We start from the raw sequence: 19,159 nt of genomic DNA, 5'->3' as shown, positions 1-19,159 counted from the left end.
AAAATATCTGCAAAGACACAGCTGATAAAGAATTGTTTTTCAAAATATACAAAAAACACTCAAAATTCAATAATAAGAAAACAAACAATCCAATTCAAAAATGGGCCCCCCACCAAATAACAACAATGACAAAAAAACAAAATACCAAACTCATACATACAGAGAACACACTGGTGGTTGCCAGAAGTAAGGGGTATGCAAAATGGATAGAGATGATCAAAAGGTACAAAATTCCAACCATAAAATAAGTAAGTGCTCAGGATGTAATGTACAGCACTGTGACTATAGTTCATAATACTGCATTGTATATTTAAAGTTGCTAAAAGAGTAAATCTTAAAGGTTTTTATCACAAGTAAAAAAAAAATTGTGACTACGTGGTGGCAGATGTTAAGTGGACTTACTGTAGTGATCACTTTGCAATATACACAAATATCAAATCATGACGTTGTACATCTGAAAATTATATAACATTATATGCCAATTACATCTTGAACTTTTTTTAATGGTCTAAAGACCTTAACAGACACCTCACCAGATGGCAAATAAACATGTGAAAGATGCTCCACATCATTTGTCATCAGGGAAATGCAAATTAAAACAACAATAAGACACCACTACATATCTATTAGAGTGGCCAGAATCAAGAACACTGACAACACCAAATGCTGGCTAAGATGTGGAGCAACAGGAACTCTTACTCATTGCTGGTGGGAATGCAAAATGGTATAGCCACTTTGGAAGACAGTTTGGCAGTTGCTTACAAAATTAAACATACTGTTATCATACAATCCACAATCATACTCTTTGGTATTTACCTAAAGGAGTTTATTCAGCTGTATATTCATTAGATAGGCATCCACCTCTTTAACATTTATTGAATCGGTATGCCAATGCCTTAAATCTGTGAGGCCAAACTGTTTGTGGTTTTTTTATAATTCATAACTGCCAAACTTTGGAAGCAACTAAGACATCCTTCAGTAGGTGAATGGATAAAAAAAACTGTGGTACATACAATGGAATATTATTCAGCGTTAAAAAGAAGTGAGTTATCAAGCCATGAAGACACAGAGGAAACAATGCTTATTACTAAGAGAAAAAAAGCCAATTTGAAAAGGCTACATACTATATGATTCCAACTATATGGCATTCTGGAAAAGGCAAAACTATGGAAACACTAAAAAATCAGCCCAGCATTGAGGGAGAAAGGAGGGATGAACAGGTGGATCACAATGGATTCTCAGGGCAATGCAACCACTTTGTGTGTTACTATAATGATAGATACATATCATTACACATTTGTCCAAACGCTTAGAATGAACAATGCCAAGGCTGAAAAGATGAACTATAGACTTTGGGTGATTATAATGTGTCAATGTAGGTTCATCAATTGAGGTAGCATTCTGGGGGAGGTGCTGATAATTGGGGTGGCTATGTATATATGCAGCTGGGGGTATACAGGAAATCCCTGAACTTTCCTCATAATTTTGCTGTGAACCTAAAACTGCTCTAGAAAAATTAGGTCTTTAAAAAAAAAAAAAAAGACCCAACTTGCTCTTGGGGGCTTTTAAGAAGGAAAGGATTCATGAGCCAAGAAATGAGGGTGGCCTCTAGAAGCTGAGGCCAGCCTTCAATTAGCAGCCAGCCAGGAAATGGCCACCTCCATCATACAACCACAAGGAAGTGAATTCTGCCAACAACCCAGATGAGGAAGGAAACGGATCCTCTTCTAGAGCCTCCAGAAAGGACTGCAGCTTGCTGATACTTTGATTTTAACCCACTGGGACTCACGTTAAACTTCTATCCTACAAAAGGATAAAACAGTAAACTTGTGTGATTTGGGGGGGGCAGATTATCTTATAGGGCTGTTATCAAGACGTTAACATACAGGGAGTATTTAAAAGAGGGTCTGACACATAGTAAGCACTCTTTAAAAGCTAGCTGTCAGCACCACCTACAATCTAAATGGCCTTAAAGAAATAATTACTCACAGCCTGGTTCTTTGTAAAATAAGGATAATAATACCTCCCTCACAGAGTATTTGTGAATGCCAAAAGATAACACTGTGTAAAGTGCTTAAAACAGTGCCTAGCATATGGCAGATAAAAAATAACAACTATTCTACTAAAAATATCATTATTGCTTAAAAAAATGGAGCTGATTTTATTTTTTTATAAAGATTTTATTTATTTATTTGACAGAGAAACACAGTGAGAGAAGGAACACAAGCAGGGGGAGTGGGAGAGGGAGAAGCAGGCTTCCTGCCAAGCAGGGAGCCTGATGTGGGGCTCGATCCTAGGACCCTGGGACCATGACCTGAGCTGAAGGCAGACGCTTAACGACTGAGCCACCCAGGCGCCCCAGAAATGGAGCTGATTTTATTATTTTTTATTTTTTTTAAGATTTTATTTATTTATTTGAGAGAGAGAATGAGATAGCGAGAGAGAGCATGAGAGGAGGGAGGGTCCGAGGGAGAAGCACACTCACTGCTGAGCAGGGAGCCCAGTGCCGGACTTGATCCCGGGACTCCAGGATCGTGACCTGAGCCGAAGGCAGTCGCTTAACCAACTGAGCCACCCAGGCACCCGAAATGGAGCTGATTTTCAAACCTAGAGTTTTTAAAACCAAGATGGACTGATATTTTGCACATGAAAGCATCTAGCATAGTACTTGCACATAACTGGTGCTCAACAAATGTTCATGAAACATGAACTTAAGTTTCCATAGACTATCTCTACTCTAAAAGCCCAAAGGGAATTTTTTTAGACTCTTAAAAGTTATAAATCTTGAAATTTGATACCTTAGGAGCAATCTTCCAGTTTCTTTATTGGTTTTTTCCTCTTATAACAGGATGTTCAGTGGGATTTTATGCTGGAATCCTGGTTTACATCCAAATCTGGAGACACCGCTGCTAAGTACCCTTCACTGACCTGAGAGGGCCACTGGATATGTGGCCAGACCCCTAGCAGAGTTTGGAGGGGTGATCTGGATCCAGCCCCACCACACAACCACCCCCCAATTCTGGTCAACATACAGGGAAATTAGGAGTGAGAGGAACCTGTTCAGGAGTGGCCCTGCTTCCCTTTCCTAAAGAGGAGGGAGCACTCAAGAAAATCAAGACTGGGAGTGCCTGCCCAAAGGGATAACACTCCCCAGCTGGAGTCTGCTTAGCCAGCATACTTGGCAGTCTGCCCCCAAGCTTCCTGAGCAAAAATAAAAGGAAATGAGGAAGAACTGGCAGAAGAGTGACTCTAAATGGCATGGTGACGATTGGAGACATTTGTGGTAAGCCCCCAAAACAGGGGTTGGGGGGTCTTGAACGCCTTGTTTGTTTTTTTGTTTTAAGATTTTATTTATTTATTTGAGAGAGAGAGAGAGAGCACAAGCGGGGGAGAGAGGCAGAGGGAGAGGGAGAAGCAGACTCCCCACTGAGGAGGGAGCCCGACATGGGGCTTGATCCCAGGACCCTGAGATCATGACCTGAGCTGAAGGCAGATGCTTACCCAACTGAGCCACCCAGGAGCCCCATTGAATGCTTTGTTTGTGATAAGAAACCTTGATCACCTCTTCAGTATGAAAGTGAACTGACCCACTGAGCATTTCCTGATTTCTGGGGCCCACAGGGATCGTTTAAGAAACAGTATGACTGAATTTTGTGAGAGTACAAAAACGTACCCAAGAAATAAATATAACAAAATAGGAGGTTTTTCTCTCTTATTTGGGAGTTATGGTCAGAAGCCAGAACTAAGACCAACATTCGCTAATTACCCTATTTTTTTAGGTTCAGAAAGCTGCCAGAAGTTGGAGCCAACCACTTCCCCACAGGTTCTCTAAGTGGTACTAGACCGTGAAGCGGTCCTCTCACCACACAGCTGATTCACATGGAGTAGGACCAGGGGAAAGGCACAGACTTGGGAGTGCCATGTTTTTTCATGAGGCTATTGCCTCATGTAGAGCAAGTGCCTTCTATCCCTGCCAACAAAGGAAGAAGAAGGGTGGGGGATGTTCAAATAGAATCACTTGTAAAGACAATGAGAGTCTTCAATAAAGAGAAACAGGCATTTTATGCTTGGGCTGTTTGCGGCACTGGCCCTCCCCTGGCTCTGTGCTCTCCCCTGTGAAGATTAACCAAGGAAAACCTCACTACGATGGAGTCAGGAGGCCAGAAGGGGGAGCCCTCACACCGTACCACTCTACCTTAAGAATTATCAATTATATACGCGCCCCCCCCCCCCCAGAAGAACCAACAAGGAAGAATCATCAGTTACAGTTCCCAACAAGAAAAGATGTACATTGCATCTCTTACAAGAAATCAACTACCCCTGCAAAGCAGCCAATGGGAAACCATCATTACCCTCAACTTTTGCCGTCCTTCAATGGACTTTCCTTTAGAACAACCCCTCTCAACTTCCTCCTTCTTCTCCATAAAATAATGTTCCTCTCCTTTGTTGGCCTAGCCTATGGTTTTAGCCAACCGTTGCTTTTCCCAAATTGCAATTTTCCACTATCCCCAAATAAACCCATTTTTGCTAGTAAAATTTTTATTTTTAAGGGCAAAACTGGAAAGAAGAAACAGAAATGGAAAGAGACGGGGAGGCGGTGGGCTGTAAAAAATCCCTTCAGGGTGGCAAGAATGGGGAGCTGCCTGTGGATGGAGCGCTTACTAGTATTCCACCTAAGAAGGCTGGCCACCAGGTGAAGGAACCAGACCAGTTTGCCTTAGAAGAGGTGGGCAGCCTGTTAGGATTCACCTGAGAAGCCATAATCATTAACAGAGAAAAAGGACTGTGAATATTCATGTCTTTCCTACCCAATGGGGAAGAGGTAGCTCCCAGAGCGGGGTGGAGTAGGGTTCTACCTCAGAAAAGGCCCTTCACACTTCCACTACATGCTCCTGGAGGTTCAGGTAGAGCCAAAGCAGGCAGGAAGGGTAGCCACAGGAGTTTTCATTGTGCTTTAAAATAAACTAAAACTGAGGGCCTCCTGGTGGCACAGTTGGTTGAACCCCCAACTCTGGGTTTCAGCTCAGGTTGTGATCTCAGGGTCATGAGATCGAGCCCCACATGGGGCTCTGCACTCAACGTTGGGTCTGCTTGAGCTTTTCTCTCCCTCTCCCTCTGCCCCTCCTGCTCGTGTTCTCTCTCTCACTCTCTAAAATAAATAAATAAATTTTTAAAGAATTAAAATAAACAAAACTGAGCTAAGCACCAGAATAGACTGTCCCAATAATTAAGATGGATAAAAATTGATAAAATTTGACCACATTAGCCCAAAGACCCATTAGAGCCAGCTAAGTGGGGCGGGGAGTGGGAGTCAGGAGTTAGGGCTACCATGGCATGGTTGGAGCAGTTATTAGGAAAAACTAAAATGACTGTGTTTGTATCCCAAATTGAGACTCCTTAATCCACAGCATTCTATTTCCAGCCCCTCCCCCTTCTGTCAAACTCCCTCTCCTTTATTATGGCAGGGTGGCTAGTTAAGTCAAGATCAGTTGTATACAGGGGCACCTAGATGGCTCAGTCGGTTAAGCAACTGCCTTCGGCTCAGGTCATGACCCTGGAGTCCTGGGATCGAGTCCCACATCAGGCTCCCTGCTCAGCAAGGAGTCTGCTTCTCCCTCTGACCCTACCCCCTCTCGTGCTCTCTCTCTCAAATAAATAAAATCTTTAAAAAAAAAATCTTTAAAAAGGATCAGTTGCAAACAAAGTAAACAATCCCCATCCAAGCCAGCCTGCTTCTAGGTCTCTTTCATTCTACCAGTAATTGGGCTTTGCTTTCCCCCATGGACTCGTATCTTTTAGCAATTTTTTAAAGGGCTTTTTCCTCTCTTAATATTTCACATGTTGCATAGGTTAACCAGAATCAAAAGATGTCATACCACTAAACCGTACAAAGGCCTCTGGCCTCACAATCACTATGCAGGCCAGAAACAGAGTGGACCAGAGGAAGGATTTTGGCCCAAACACAGACACAGCTAAATTCTGAAAGTGAAGTTAAACCCAGGCTTGTTTTTCCTCCATAAAAAGGAGTTGAGAGATTATTCTGGAGAATATCACTCTTCTTCTTATAATGTATGCCGTGTGCTTATCCATTCTGTGAGGGGAAGGCCCATGTCTTCTTGGCTAACTACTTGATTCTCAGCACCTAATAGGAGTACCTGGCCCACAGAAGGCACTGAATAGTTATTTGTTGAAAAAAGGAACGAGTGAAGGAGTGAACAAATGAATTGGTAGTGAATATTAATAGCATGGAGTCTTAATATTATGTAATAAATGAAACTACCCCTGAAGGGTATTCAGACAGCTATCTGCAGGCCATGCAGAAAATGTAATGTTTTCATTCATAAAACAAGTACTTGTTAGACAGTCAGTAAGACTGTGAGGAAGGATCAGAGGCAGACAAATATAAACAAGACTCAACGTCTGACCTTAAAGCACCAAAGCAACAGTATGTATACCTGCTTCAAACAGGTGCAAACGAGGAGAATAACACAGGATAGAGATGATTTAGTCCAGTATCAACACAATCAATCACCAACACCCAACTTCCAAAAAACCAACCTAACAAAATATCATCATGGGATTTTTGTGCCTTTCTACTGTACGCTCACCCTCTGCACAGGTACATATGACCTGTTCTAGTTTCAAGCCCAAGATTTCCAATTTTATTTTTTTTCAAAGATTTTATTCATCCATTTGAGAGAGAGAGCCCACACAAGCAGCGGGGAGGGTCAGAGGGAGAAGCAGACTCCCCGCTGAGCCCAGAGCCAACACGGGGCTTAAACCCAGAACCCTGAGACCTCGACCTGAGCTGAAGGCAGATGCTCAACTGACTGAGCCACCCAAGCATCCCCCCCAAAGACTTCCAATTTTAGTATATAGGAAAGAGTCTCTTAAAATAACAGTCATAACATATAATCGTTTTATTTTTTTTATTTAAGATATTAATCATTTTCCTTGAAATCTCTACCTTGTCATGAGGAAAAGGTAAACTTTCTTTTTAAATTACAGTTTTTAATTGCTTAAATTCTAGAAAATAGTACAAATGGTTCTGTAAAGGCATTTCTTTTTAAACAAGAATGAAACACTGAGCTAGTTATCATCTGTTCTGTAATGAAGAGAATAATCATGACAGACAAAGGCACATCTTCCAGGGCACTAAATAAATTCCTCATAGAGAGGTCGCCACAGTGCTCAGTGAGGGGACTGCTACTGTGCACATCCCGTTGTATGGGAATTTTTCTTAGATGCTTCCACTTCTTGAAAATTCCCGAAGAATTTCATCACTTAATGTTAACAGTCATTGTATGTTTTCTATTTATGCAATCACTTTCCACACTGAAATGGAGGAAAACTCAAATCTGCCCTTAGCCAAAGCTGAAGATATTCTATGAACAACCAAAGAAGCCAGTTATAAGAATTGATGGTAGGGGGGGAAAAAACTGCCAAGAAACTACTTTTAGAAATTTATGCTAAGAAAATAAACAGATTAAATATTTAAGATGTATACACAAAGATGTTAATCACAGCATTATTTACAAAGGTAAGAAACTGCAACAACATGAATATCTAATAACAGTGGATTAGTTAAATAAATCATTAACTATTCTAACAAAGGAAAATCTTACAGCCATTAAAAAGGGCTGAGGTATACAAATGGCCAAAAGACACATGAAAAATTGCTCAACATCACTCAGCGTCAGGGAAATACAAATCAAAACCACAATGAGATACCACCTCACACCAGTCAGAATGCCTAAAATTAACAACTCAAGAAACAATAGATGTTGGTGAGGATGTGGAGAAAGGGGAACCCTCTTACACCGTTGGTGGGAATGCGAGTTGGTACAGCCACTTTGGAAAACAGTGTGAAGGTTCCTCAAGACGTTAAAAATAGAGCTACCCTATGACCCAGCGATTGCACTACCAGGTATTTAACCCAAAGATACAGTGCAGTAAAAAGAAGGGGCACCCGCACCCCAATGTTTATAGAAGCAATGTCCACAATAGTCAAATTGTGTAAGAAGCCCAGATGCCCTTCAACAGATGAATGGATAAAGAAGATGTGGTCCATATATACAATGGAATATTACTCAGCCATCAGAAAAGGATGAATACCCACCATTTGCATCAACATGCATGGAAGTGGAAGGGATTATTCTAAGTGAAATAAGTCAGAGAAAGACAAATACCATATGATTTCACTCATATATGGAATTTAAGAAACAAAACAGATGCACATAGGGGAGGAAAAATAAAATAAGATGAAAATAGAGACAGAGGCAAACTATAAGAGACACTTAACTCTAGGAAACAAACTGAGGTTTGCTGGAGGGGAGATGGATGGAGGGAAGGGGTGATTGGGTGATGGGCATTAAGGAAGGCACTTGATGTAATGAGCACTGGGTGTTATATGCAACTGATGAATTACTAAACTTCTAGCCCTGAAACTAATAACACAGTATATGTTAACTACACTGACTTTAAATAATTAAAAAAAATAAATAAAAAGGGATGATGTAGATCTACATGTATTGTTATTAAAAATTTTACAATATACTGTCAAATTCATTATATTTTTGTTTTATAAACACACACAGAGGAAGCACTAAATGTTCTGGAAAACCATATGCCAAAATATTAGCAATGTTTGTCTCTAGGTGATTAAATGTCAATTACTTTCACAAACTGCTGCTCTTATCACTTAAATGCCAACTTTGAGAAAGCAGAACTCTTTAAAGAGGCTTTTGATTTCCCATGCTCAGTATTTACCAAATATATGAAGAAATATTTTAAAAAAATAATCTAACATGCAAATATGATATCCTTTATAAGGATCCTTTGGAAGAAAGCAATTTGTTCCAAATTAGTAACATTTTAAAAATTCACAGTAAATAACATTTTTCCAAAATGAAAATCATAAAGCTATTTTATCACAAGCTTGGCAGTTAAAAATTATTTAATTATATGAGAAAATGTTAAAGATATAACACGGAGTGGATAAAAGAATATAAAACCAAATATACAAATATATACAATTTAGTAATACACATATGCAAACAAATACGCACAAAAGAAACAGCGTTCACAATGAGGTACTTCTGAGGGATGGAATTATGAGTGGTTTTTCCTCCTTTTTACTACATTTAAATTTTTCCTACAGTATCTATTACTTCCAAAATCAGACAAATAATGAACACTATAGATTTTTTTTAAATAAGTACAGGGGACATAAAATCATGCATATATTTGTTGTATCAATAACTGAAACACGCAATTTGTTCCCCAAGAGCCCGTTCTCATTATACTCACTTGGAAATCTCTGGTAGTGTACTCTGTTACTTAAGCCCTGATTAGTAGAGAAATGTGTAACTCTGAATTCACTTCAGCTTCCTCCTGGCACCTAATTAAAAGAGTGACACAGCCCCTCTGGTCTTGGCTGCTTCCCTCTCATGCAATGCCATGGCGAGAAGACAGCCCAAAATCACTCACTTTGAAACTCCGCATAATTATCTGAAACAGACCAACTGTAGCCCTTGGAACACTACAGTACTCAATTTCTTACTAACTTAACTAATGACACTAGACCAGACTGTAAATTTTATAAAATCAGGAATCATGTCTTAACTTCCACTGCTGTATCCCAGCCCGTACCTGGGGCACAACAGGCATTTAGTAAATGCAGATGAATGAACAGGTGATTTATGACTGGGCCCTGTTCTCTTCCTTAAAATTCTACTGGCCATTTTACAGCATCCTTGGTACTAACACTATGGAAGAAGAGGGTGTGTCATAAGGTCACATTTCATGAGATATGCCTTTACTGAAAGTACAAGTAATAGGCATCAGATGTGTCCCAGGAAGCAGCTTTTCTCATCATTATGGCTTAATAATTAGCAATAATTCAACACCTAATCCTCTTAAGGTAAGTGCCGCCACCCACAGCTAAGGCTCAGAGAGGTCGGGAAAAATTTTCAAGGTCACAAAGTTAATAAATGACAGAACCAGGGTCAAAACCTGATTCTCTGGGGCCCCCAAATCTAGGCTCTTTCTAGGTGGGAACAAGCATCCCGTCATCTCACCAGCTAGGCGAGGATGGCTACAGGTTCTACAGCAATCATCTCAATTATCATCACAAGCCTATGAAGTGGGTGAGCATATTATATACCATTTTTTGGGATAACAAAACAGACGAACAGAGAGGTTAAGCAGCTTGCCCAAGGTCACACAACTCCCAAGAGATCCAACGTGGAAAGAAAAGATAAAATGTACTGTATTTTACTAGAAATCTATCAACTCCCTCAAAGAAATTGCATTAATTACACAGAGTCAGCATCACTTCCAAGATGATTTATAACTGCGATGAGAAAAACAACTTTTAAGAAAAAAAAAAAACTTGTTTTTCTCAGTTGCTGCCTAAACATTTTACAGTGTGATAACCCTGCTCACACACACAGTCTGGACATTTAGATAAGAACTTAAGTTTAGGATTCCTGCCATAAGTTCCTGCTTTACTTTTCCCAGGGAATCTTTTAAAATAACCGCTTACAGTCAAGCCCGAAAAATGTTAGTGACCTCTGCTCCAACCACCTTAAAAGTAATAGGTGCTTGCTACCCTGCTCTGGATCTCCCGCTCATTCATGACCTAGGCCAGAGGCTGCTGTTCCTCCAGCTCATTGCACCCCCTCAATTCTAGGATCTGATAAATCTTGTGACTCTACTTCTTTTGTGGGGGTTTATTGAAAACTGCATCCTCAATCAGAATGACCCCATATGGGTTTCCCTTCCCCAAAGCGGGAGCTCAGGTGCTGAGGGGGCTACCTGCTCCCCTCACCCACCCCACCACAACCACCATCCCACCTCCACATGAGTGGCTTGTACCTTCTCATTCAGTGGGTTATACTCTGTATGTTCTTAATTCACCAGCTCTGGCTTCCTAACACAACTTTGTCAACAAACTGGCCATACTCTACACTAACATAAAATTATTCGATTGATCCAACTAGCTCCTTATATTCTTCTCTCCAAACTGAAGACTAACAGACATCCAAGTTGCAAAAAACAACCTCAGTTTGCAAGGCAGAGGACAAAAGCACAAATGTATCTAAATATTTAAAAGTTACAATCAAATCAACAAACAGATAAAAAATATATTCCAACCTCCTATCCCTTTCCCTGAACAAATATATCCGCGTAACAAACTGGGATGCCAGTTCAAATTTAGGCTTCTCAAACTCCAGGAAGTTTGATACTGGAACAAGGAGACACAGGGAGGGCACCCCCACGTGTCCATGTGAACCCCCAGTCCCATATCCAAGTTCTTTCCACAGCCTCCGCCTCCCACAAAGAGCTGTTCCTTGGCCATCCTTTGGCCAAGAAGTGCACACAGCAACGGGAGAAGCCACCCTGAGGATGGGGGGCGGGGGGGGTGGAGGGAAACTCCCCACACAGGCAGGCAGTCTGGGGAAGTGGGCCTGAGTCATTTCGGCAGGGAATTCCAGGGTCTACAAATGCCCCAGTGATGCCTTGTCCCTTTGCAAAGAGCTGAGACCAAAGGAGGAACAGAGCGAGGCCCCACTGGCTCCTTTTGCCAGGGTCTCAGTGCGGCAGTGGTGAGAACCCTAGCCAACTCTCACACAAGCTTTCAATAAAGATAGTTGCTTAAAGTAAATTTCCCAAAATGCATCCCCTCTTGCTACCTTTCTTTAACCAAGACCTGGCCATCTACCAAAGTACAATTCATCCACTCCTCTTCCAGGAATCAAAGCATTTACGGTTTGTAGTTTCCAGATTTAGCTCTCCATTGCATATTTTCTGGGATTTTATTTTTTTTTTTTATTTTTTTTTTTAAGATTTTATTTATTTATTAGAGAGAGAGAGAATGAGAGATAGATAGCACAAGAGGGAAGAGGGTCAGAGGGAGAAGCAGACTCCCTGCTGAGCAGGGAGCCCGATGCGGGACTCGATCCCGGGACTCCGGGATCATGACCTGAGCCGAAGGCAGTCGCTTAACCAACTGAGCCACCCAGGCGCCCCTATTTTCTGGGATTTTAAAAAATCCTATCAGTTGGGTTGGTTTTGTTTCTCTAAAGCAGTGATTCTCCACCAGGGGCAATTTTGCCCCCCAGGAGACATTTTGCTAAATCTGGAGATGTATCTATTTGTTTCATTTAGTAGACAGAGGCCATGGATGTTGCTAAATATTCTACAATGTACAGACAGCCCTCCACAACAAAGAATTTTCCAGCCCAAAATATTAGTAGTGCTGAGACGAAAAACTCTGCTCTAGAGTAAGAACTTCAAAACAGAGAGGATGTCATTTTCTCCTTTGATGCCCACATGGCCAAGCAGAATATTGGACCTCATTAAGTATTTGTTGACTGACTGATTAGCTATCTGGGCCCACACCTTGCTGAAACGTTCATTCACACAATAACTCAACAAAAATTACTGTGCCAGGAATCGCACTCAGCTCTGGGAATGCAAATATGAATGAGCCAGCAGAAAAGGCAGACAAATAAACTAATACTTTTAATACAGCATCATGAAAAATGCACCTGTCACTACCAGATATTTGTATTTGTATATTTATCTATTTATTATGTCTCCCCTCATTAGCCCATAAACTTGAAGAAAGTAAATTATAAGTTAACTGCTATAGTTCTAGCGTCTTCTACGGTAATAGTGGTAGACGCATAGTAGTAAATGTTTTTTGATAATTAAAGAAATGCAATAATATGCACAAGGCAATAAAAAACAGACAGGAGAAGCTTCTAACGCAGCCGGGGAAGGAAGAAAGGAGTAAGGGAGGCTACCTTGAAGAGAGATAACATGGATTAAGCACTAATTATATGCCAGAAGCATTTTTCAACACATTATCCATTCTAATGCTCACAACAATCCTACAAGATGCCACATTAAAAAAAAAAAAAAAAAGCCACATTTTACAGATGAGGAAACAGACAGTGAAGGCTGACTTGCTCAAGAACACAGCGAATGGAAGAATCAGAATTTTAGCACAACTAACTTTGGGACCTCTGCTCTTAACCAGTAAATGCACCGTCAAGAGATGAGTAAGAATTGGCCAGGTGAAGAGCGAGGAGTTGTGGCCTTGAAGGAAAGACATTCCAGGCAGAGGGAATGACAAGCAAAACCAACACAGCCTGGCTTGTTCCAGCAACTAGAACCCTCACCAGTACTACTATACCTAAAGAGGAATGCTGATGAAAGATGACGCTGGAGAAGTATTCATGGCCAGATCATAAGGGAGAGAGGCAGCAGTGCCTCATTTATCTAAGATTATCAGGGAATGAGCATAAGGCTTAGTTAAGAGTCAAATAGCTCTGGGTTGGAAACGTGACCCATCATTGCGTTAATGGATCTCTCTGAATCTCCATTTCCTCATCCATAAAACAAAGAACATACAAATATCTACCTTGTAAAGTAGCTATGAGAACAAAAGATAAGAAATAGAAGCACTTAGAACCAGTCCTGGTGTATTTTATGTGTCCGATCAGTGTTAATGATTTATTCTTGCTATTGTGGTTATTGCTAATGAAGTTTTTTCACATTTGTAAATCCACAACATAATCGAAGCTTATTTTCTTAAGCACCAAAATGTATTAAACTATCTTTTTCCTAAACTACTTTTAAAGTGAATTCCATAAATCTCCACCTTAACAAACATAAGCCTTACATCCCATAAACACATAGTGCTGTACCTGCCTCCCTCTCCTCCCCCTCCCCCCAGGGCACTTCTTTGGCCACCAGGGCAGCTGTGGAAATATCTGAAGCTTCTGGGGTCCACAGATTCAAAAATATGGACAGAAATGAAGGTACATAAAGCTAGAAACGCTTATAGTAGTATTTCGTTCAGAATTTGGGAAAGGAAGGAGGAACGTCGTGGCTTAGAGTAATGGTTAGCACCCAGTGAATATACAGAATTTTCAGAGCACTTGGGTGTGTTATCCTCTATCCCCCAGTCCACCAGTAACAGTGAGGTGCCAACTCTGCTGACAGCTGACACATGGCCGGTACCCCCGGATACTTCCTTGATGCTTGTTCATTTTTCACAAACCACACCTCAAGCCCATTCAGAGATGGTGACCTGGCCTCCATCTACCTCCCAGTCTACCTTCTTACTACATTCTCTGTGGGAAAACTAATACCTTTCCATACAGGAAGCACATCAAGAATTGCCACATCTCCCTGCTTTGGCCTTTGCTGTTCTCCCTGCCTTGAATATCCTTCTGCCCTCAACTCTTACTACCACCCAATTTTACCATCCTTTAAGGATTAGCGCAAACACCACCTCCTCTCTGATTTCCCTCCTTCCAGCAGTATTAAAAGCCATGCTCTGTGAACTTCCCCAGCACTTTGCTCATGTTTCTCTTGTTATAACGACCATGCATTGAACAGAAGTATGTGGCAAGCATCGTTCTAGGTGCTTGCAATATGCCACCATGTAACTTGCACTGCGAACTTGTAAAATTATTACACAACCCCTTTTACAAATGGGGAGACTGAAGCTCTGAGGGTTGAACTTACCAATGATCATACAACCAGAAAGGGATACAGCTGGGATTCCAACCATGCTCTGACAGCTCCCGAGTCCATAAGTTTTACTCTCTGCTATGCTGCCTCTCCTTGATGGCCCTATGTCCAGCTGGTTAGTTAATCATACACACATATGCCCGGCCCTGGGATTATAGCAAATCCCTTGATGGCAGGGACCTGGGCATGTTTCTCTCTACAAATGTGGATGTTAATGTATCCACTTATACAAGGTTGTTAGGAGAATTAAATGAGACAGTACATGTAAAGCACTTAGTATAGTGTCATGCACATTATAAGCTCCTAATTTGTCAGTTTTGTTATTGTTACTGTTGTCATTATTACTATGTCTGACACCAAGGATAAAGTCTTGAGCATAAATTGTGAGCTAAAGTTTCTTTCAGAGAAGCAAATGAAGTGGGTAAGGCCCTGATGGAAGAGACAAATGCCACTTTGGTTCAGCATTTCCCCACACTGCTTGACTACTCGTTCAGAAGCAACAAGAGTTGCACAGAAACTCTCCAATATTTCTATGATATGGTCAATTGATTCCTTTATCTTTCTGTTGCCATGTGGATGTTATGAAAACCTCCTCTCTAGTTCAAAACCTTTGCAGTCCTGTGACTTTCTTGCGGCCTTCTCCTATGAGATTTGTCAAGGTTCCCCTCTGAGAAGTCGTACTTAAGGTCTGAGCCAAGAGAAGAAAATCACAAAAGTAAATGAAAGCACAGAGGGCAAAATGTAATCTGAAATTCTAATGCTTATACACATAACAAAACACTTTCCTTTGTCCTCATAGCATTTAACTGTACTTTAAATCATCCTATTGCTTTACTCATTTGTTTTTGTCAGACCCCCCAGTAGAAGGTAAGTTGTCTCAGAGAAAGCAATCTGTCCATCCTGTTCCCTGCCAACTCCCAGGGCCTAACTCATATCTGGTGTATAACAGTCATTCATTAAATATTGGTCAATTATCTGATTGTAATTATTGATATATATGTATATGTGAATATGTGTATAAATTTATAGATATACATGACATCACAGTTTATGAATGTGCATTTATCTCCACACATAAGTGCATATTGTATATTTGTGTACATATATTTCTATTTGTGCAGATTTTTTTTTTAAGATTTTATTTATTTATTTGACAGAGAGAGACACAGCAAGAGAGGGAACACAAGCAGGGGGGAGTGGGAGAGGGAGAAGCAGGCTTCCTGCGGAGCAGGGAGCCCGATGCGGGGCTCGATCCCAGGACCCTGGGATCATGACCTGAGCTGAAGGCAGACGCTTAACGACTGAGCCCCCCAGGTGGCCCTGTGCAGAAGGTATTTTAGACTGGAAAACACAGCCACCTGTTTGCAAAAGTTATGCATTCTTAACATAATAAAGGCCTCTGGCTGACCTAATATTTTAAAAACATACACTACTACCCACAAACTAAAAATCCACATTTAAAGCAACAGATTTTATTATAGATGCAGAGTACAAAAAATTTTTTGACTTAACAAAGCATGATACTTTTATCTTTTAAAACTCCTCGTCCCTATTTATTAGGTTCAATGTAAAGAAGCTGGGGGGTGGGGGTAGTATATTGCCCTGTAATGTTGCTCTGCAAATTTGGCAGGCAAAATGTTCCAAATTCTTATGGGCTGGCCAGAAGTCCTTATTTAAGTTGTAACATATACAGAAAATTATAATTCATGACAATTATAATAACACCATTGACTGGGTAAATGTGCCAAACACGTGGCATCATTTTTTTTATTTAAACCTATACCAACGCTGCAAGGTAAATGTTATTATCCCTATGAAAAGAGGAAAAAATGAAACAAGACAAAACCAGAGAGGGAGACAAACTGTAAGAGACCCTTAATCTTAGGAAACAAACTGAGTGTTGCTGGAGGGGAAAAGGGTGGAGGGATGGGGCAACTGGGTGATGGACACTGGGGAGGGTATGTGTTGTAATGAGCACTGGGTATTATAAGACTGGGTAATATAAGACTGATGAAGCACAGACCTGTACCCCTGAAACAAATAATATATTATATGTTAATTAATTGAATTTAAATAAAATACATGGAAACTAAGACTCAAAGAGATAGAGTGGATTGCCAAAGATAACTCTGTTTCTTATCTATCTAGTCATGGCACACACAGCCTAGAAATTCTACTAGTCTAGAATTCTACTCCAAAGCCCAAACTCTTTTCAACAAGCAATGGTGCATCTTATACACTTTTACAGACACTAACTTTGAGGGATATGTGTTTAGGCAGTTTTTTACACTGTGTGGATTTTAATTAGTAATTCTCTGCACATAGAGACTAGACCAAATGACAGCCACACTGAAGATTACTCCAGGCTACAAAGAGCAAGGGACAAATGTGTCTCAGAAATGATCAGCCTGTGTTTCTCAGAATATGAAGCATTTTCCACTTGATTATGTCCTGCAAAAGAAATTTATGCTCTAAAAGAGCATCCTTATTCTTCCTCCTATACCAAAAATGGACTCTTTCACTGCAAATCAATGGGAAATTCTTAACTCATTTCCTTATATTACTTGGGATAAAAGTGCTTTCTGTCTTTAGAGAAAAGAATTGCTGGATGCTATGCCTTTCGGGTGCTTGAGTCCAACAATCAATACTGTGAAGGCGAGAGAAAATTAGCCCTTACATACTTTTAAGGGGTGTAGGGTTATTTTTAAACTTAATGATAGCTGAATTCTAAAGAAAAAGAGAGAAGGAAAGTCTTCCCTCCCAGTTCAAAGAATTCATCTGCCTTCCCCTGAAAGAACTGGCTATTATCTCTTTGACCTTCTTTCCAGGAGCAGGCCCGACCAAGGAGGAGAAGGAAACCAACTGTTTAAAAAGTTTTTTGTAATTTATAGATGTTTCTGAACATTTGTAACCAACAGTAGTGAAAATGTTTAAGTTGGCTCTCAGCTGCCCGTCTATACTGCTTGCAAAGATCCTAGGCAGAGCAAAGGAAAGCACTCCCCACCTAGACCACTACAGTCTCAAGAAGAGCCAACTGCAGCATCTTTGGCCCTAGGGACTAAAGGGGAAAGGGGCACCTGGCCCTCGTGGAGGCCCCTGTGTGTCCCCCTCAACATGCCCAGGGAAGTGAGGAAGGAGCATTGCCTTCCCTCCCAATCTAACTACACAACCCCTGCTGCCAAGAACTTATTTTTAGACACTTAAACTGAAATTCACAGAAAGGAAGGAAAATTACAACCTCTGAGTGATCCCCAGCATTTTAATTTCCAACCTGGCTTGAGCTTTTTGTTTGTTTTCTGATTTCAAGTCTCTACCTAAAGCCCATCTCCCATCCTCCAGAAGGCCTCCGCAGTCTAAGCCCCCCCCCCAAAAAAAGCTGGGAGCTGTAGAGTTTTATGTGGTGAAAATTTCAGCTCCCACACTTCAAAGGGACATGTCATGACCTCGGGGAAGTAACTACTCCTTCTGAAGACTCAGTTTGTGGTTGGTAAGATGGGAATAATAATATCTGTTACTGGAAAAGTTGTTGAGTCTTCAATAAAAATCACACAGTACCCGGCTCTTAGTAGGGGATCGGTAAGTGCTTTGTGTTTTGTCATGGGCACACTGCACAAAGCAGAAGGATGGTGGAGAGGTGTCCATTTTCTTCCTGCCCAGGATTTGCCCATCACTCCCTCATTAGTGATTTATGTTACCAACCACTCACCTAACCTCAGGAAGATGCCTCTTACCTTCTAGTTCTCCATAGCTTCAAACATCTGCAGAGCCCAAGAGATACATTCTCATTAAGTGCAAAGGACAAAGTTCGCCTGGATTCTCCTTCCCACCAGTTACCGACGAATCACTGACTATAACTTAGGCTGGGGAAGAAATGCTTACAGGCTTTATGTGGGCAAAGCAGGTGTCTGCACATGTCTTGGTGTAAGGGGTGGGTGGGGAAGGACCCCTGACTAAAGTCTTCAGGTTTAGACATGGCAAAGAAAGGGAGTAGGACAAGAAGCACTGGATGAACGAGATGCCTCTGCAAGGCGGTCCTAGCCAGTGACCCTGTCCTCGGCGCACGGGGAGTAAAGGACACGAGCTGGGAGGAGCCGCGAGGGGAGGAGTACCTGAAGACTCTCGCCGCCGTCTGGTTCCTTCTCCACGCCGTGCCCTGTTGCAGCACCCCTTGTACGATCTCCTTCTCGTTGGGCAGCCGGTAGACCGGGAAGATGTAGAGCCAACAGAGAACCACGACGCAAAGGGCACTGGCTCCCACCGGTAGCCGGGCCCGCGGGAACTTCCACGCTAGTACTGCCATGGCCCCTCTGGACGTGTGTCGCCGGGCCCGTCTGCAGGGGCTCATCGCAGCCCCGGGGTCCCGGGGGGCGGCCTCAGCACAGCGTCAGGCAAAGTGGCAGCGGAGGGTCCCCCCACGGCCGGCCCCCCATGCACACACACCTTTCGCTTTCTTGTTTGCACTCGCACGCACGTTTCTTCGGCCCCCACGGCCCCAAAGGTCAGCGCAAGGATTTTTTTAAATGCAACTTTTTCAAGGGTTTCTTTCTAGGGGAAGTGGTCGGGGGGCGAGTCACGAGCTCTGGTCATGGTCGCTTCCCCTGCAGAAGGC

At 41.7% G+C, this 19,159-nt stretch overlaps 1 protein-coding gene across 1 annotated transcript in view; it reads right to left on the bottom strand.

The window, feature by feature from the left end:
- The window catches only part of ST8SIA1 (ST8 alpha-N-acetyl-neuraminide alpha-2,8-sialyltransferase 1), a 143,298-nt gene extending 124,368 nt beyond the window's left edge, over positions 1-18,930 (bottom strand). Inside the window, exon 1 of the mRNA XM_027595294.2 lies at positions 18,660-18,930. Within this exon, the coding sequence (XP_027451095.1) occupies positions 18,660-18,895 (236 nt within the window). The 5' untranslated portion in view covers positions 18,896-18,930. The remainder of the gene's footprint in view (positions 1-18,659) is intronic.
- Positions 18,931-19,159: the final 229 nt, after the last annotated feature.

This window comes from Zalophus californianus, chromosome 9 (genome assembly GCF_009762305.2).
Source record: "Zalophus californianus isolate mZalCal1 chromosome 9, mZalCal1.pri.v2, whole genome shotgun sequence".
NCBI lineage: Eukaryota > Metazoa > Chordata > Mammalia > Carnivora > Otariidae > Zalophus > Zalophus californianus.
This window is presented reverse-complemented; position numbering and strand designations above follow the sequence as displayed.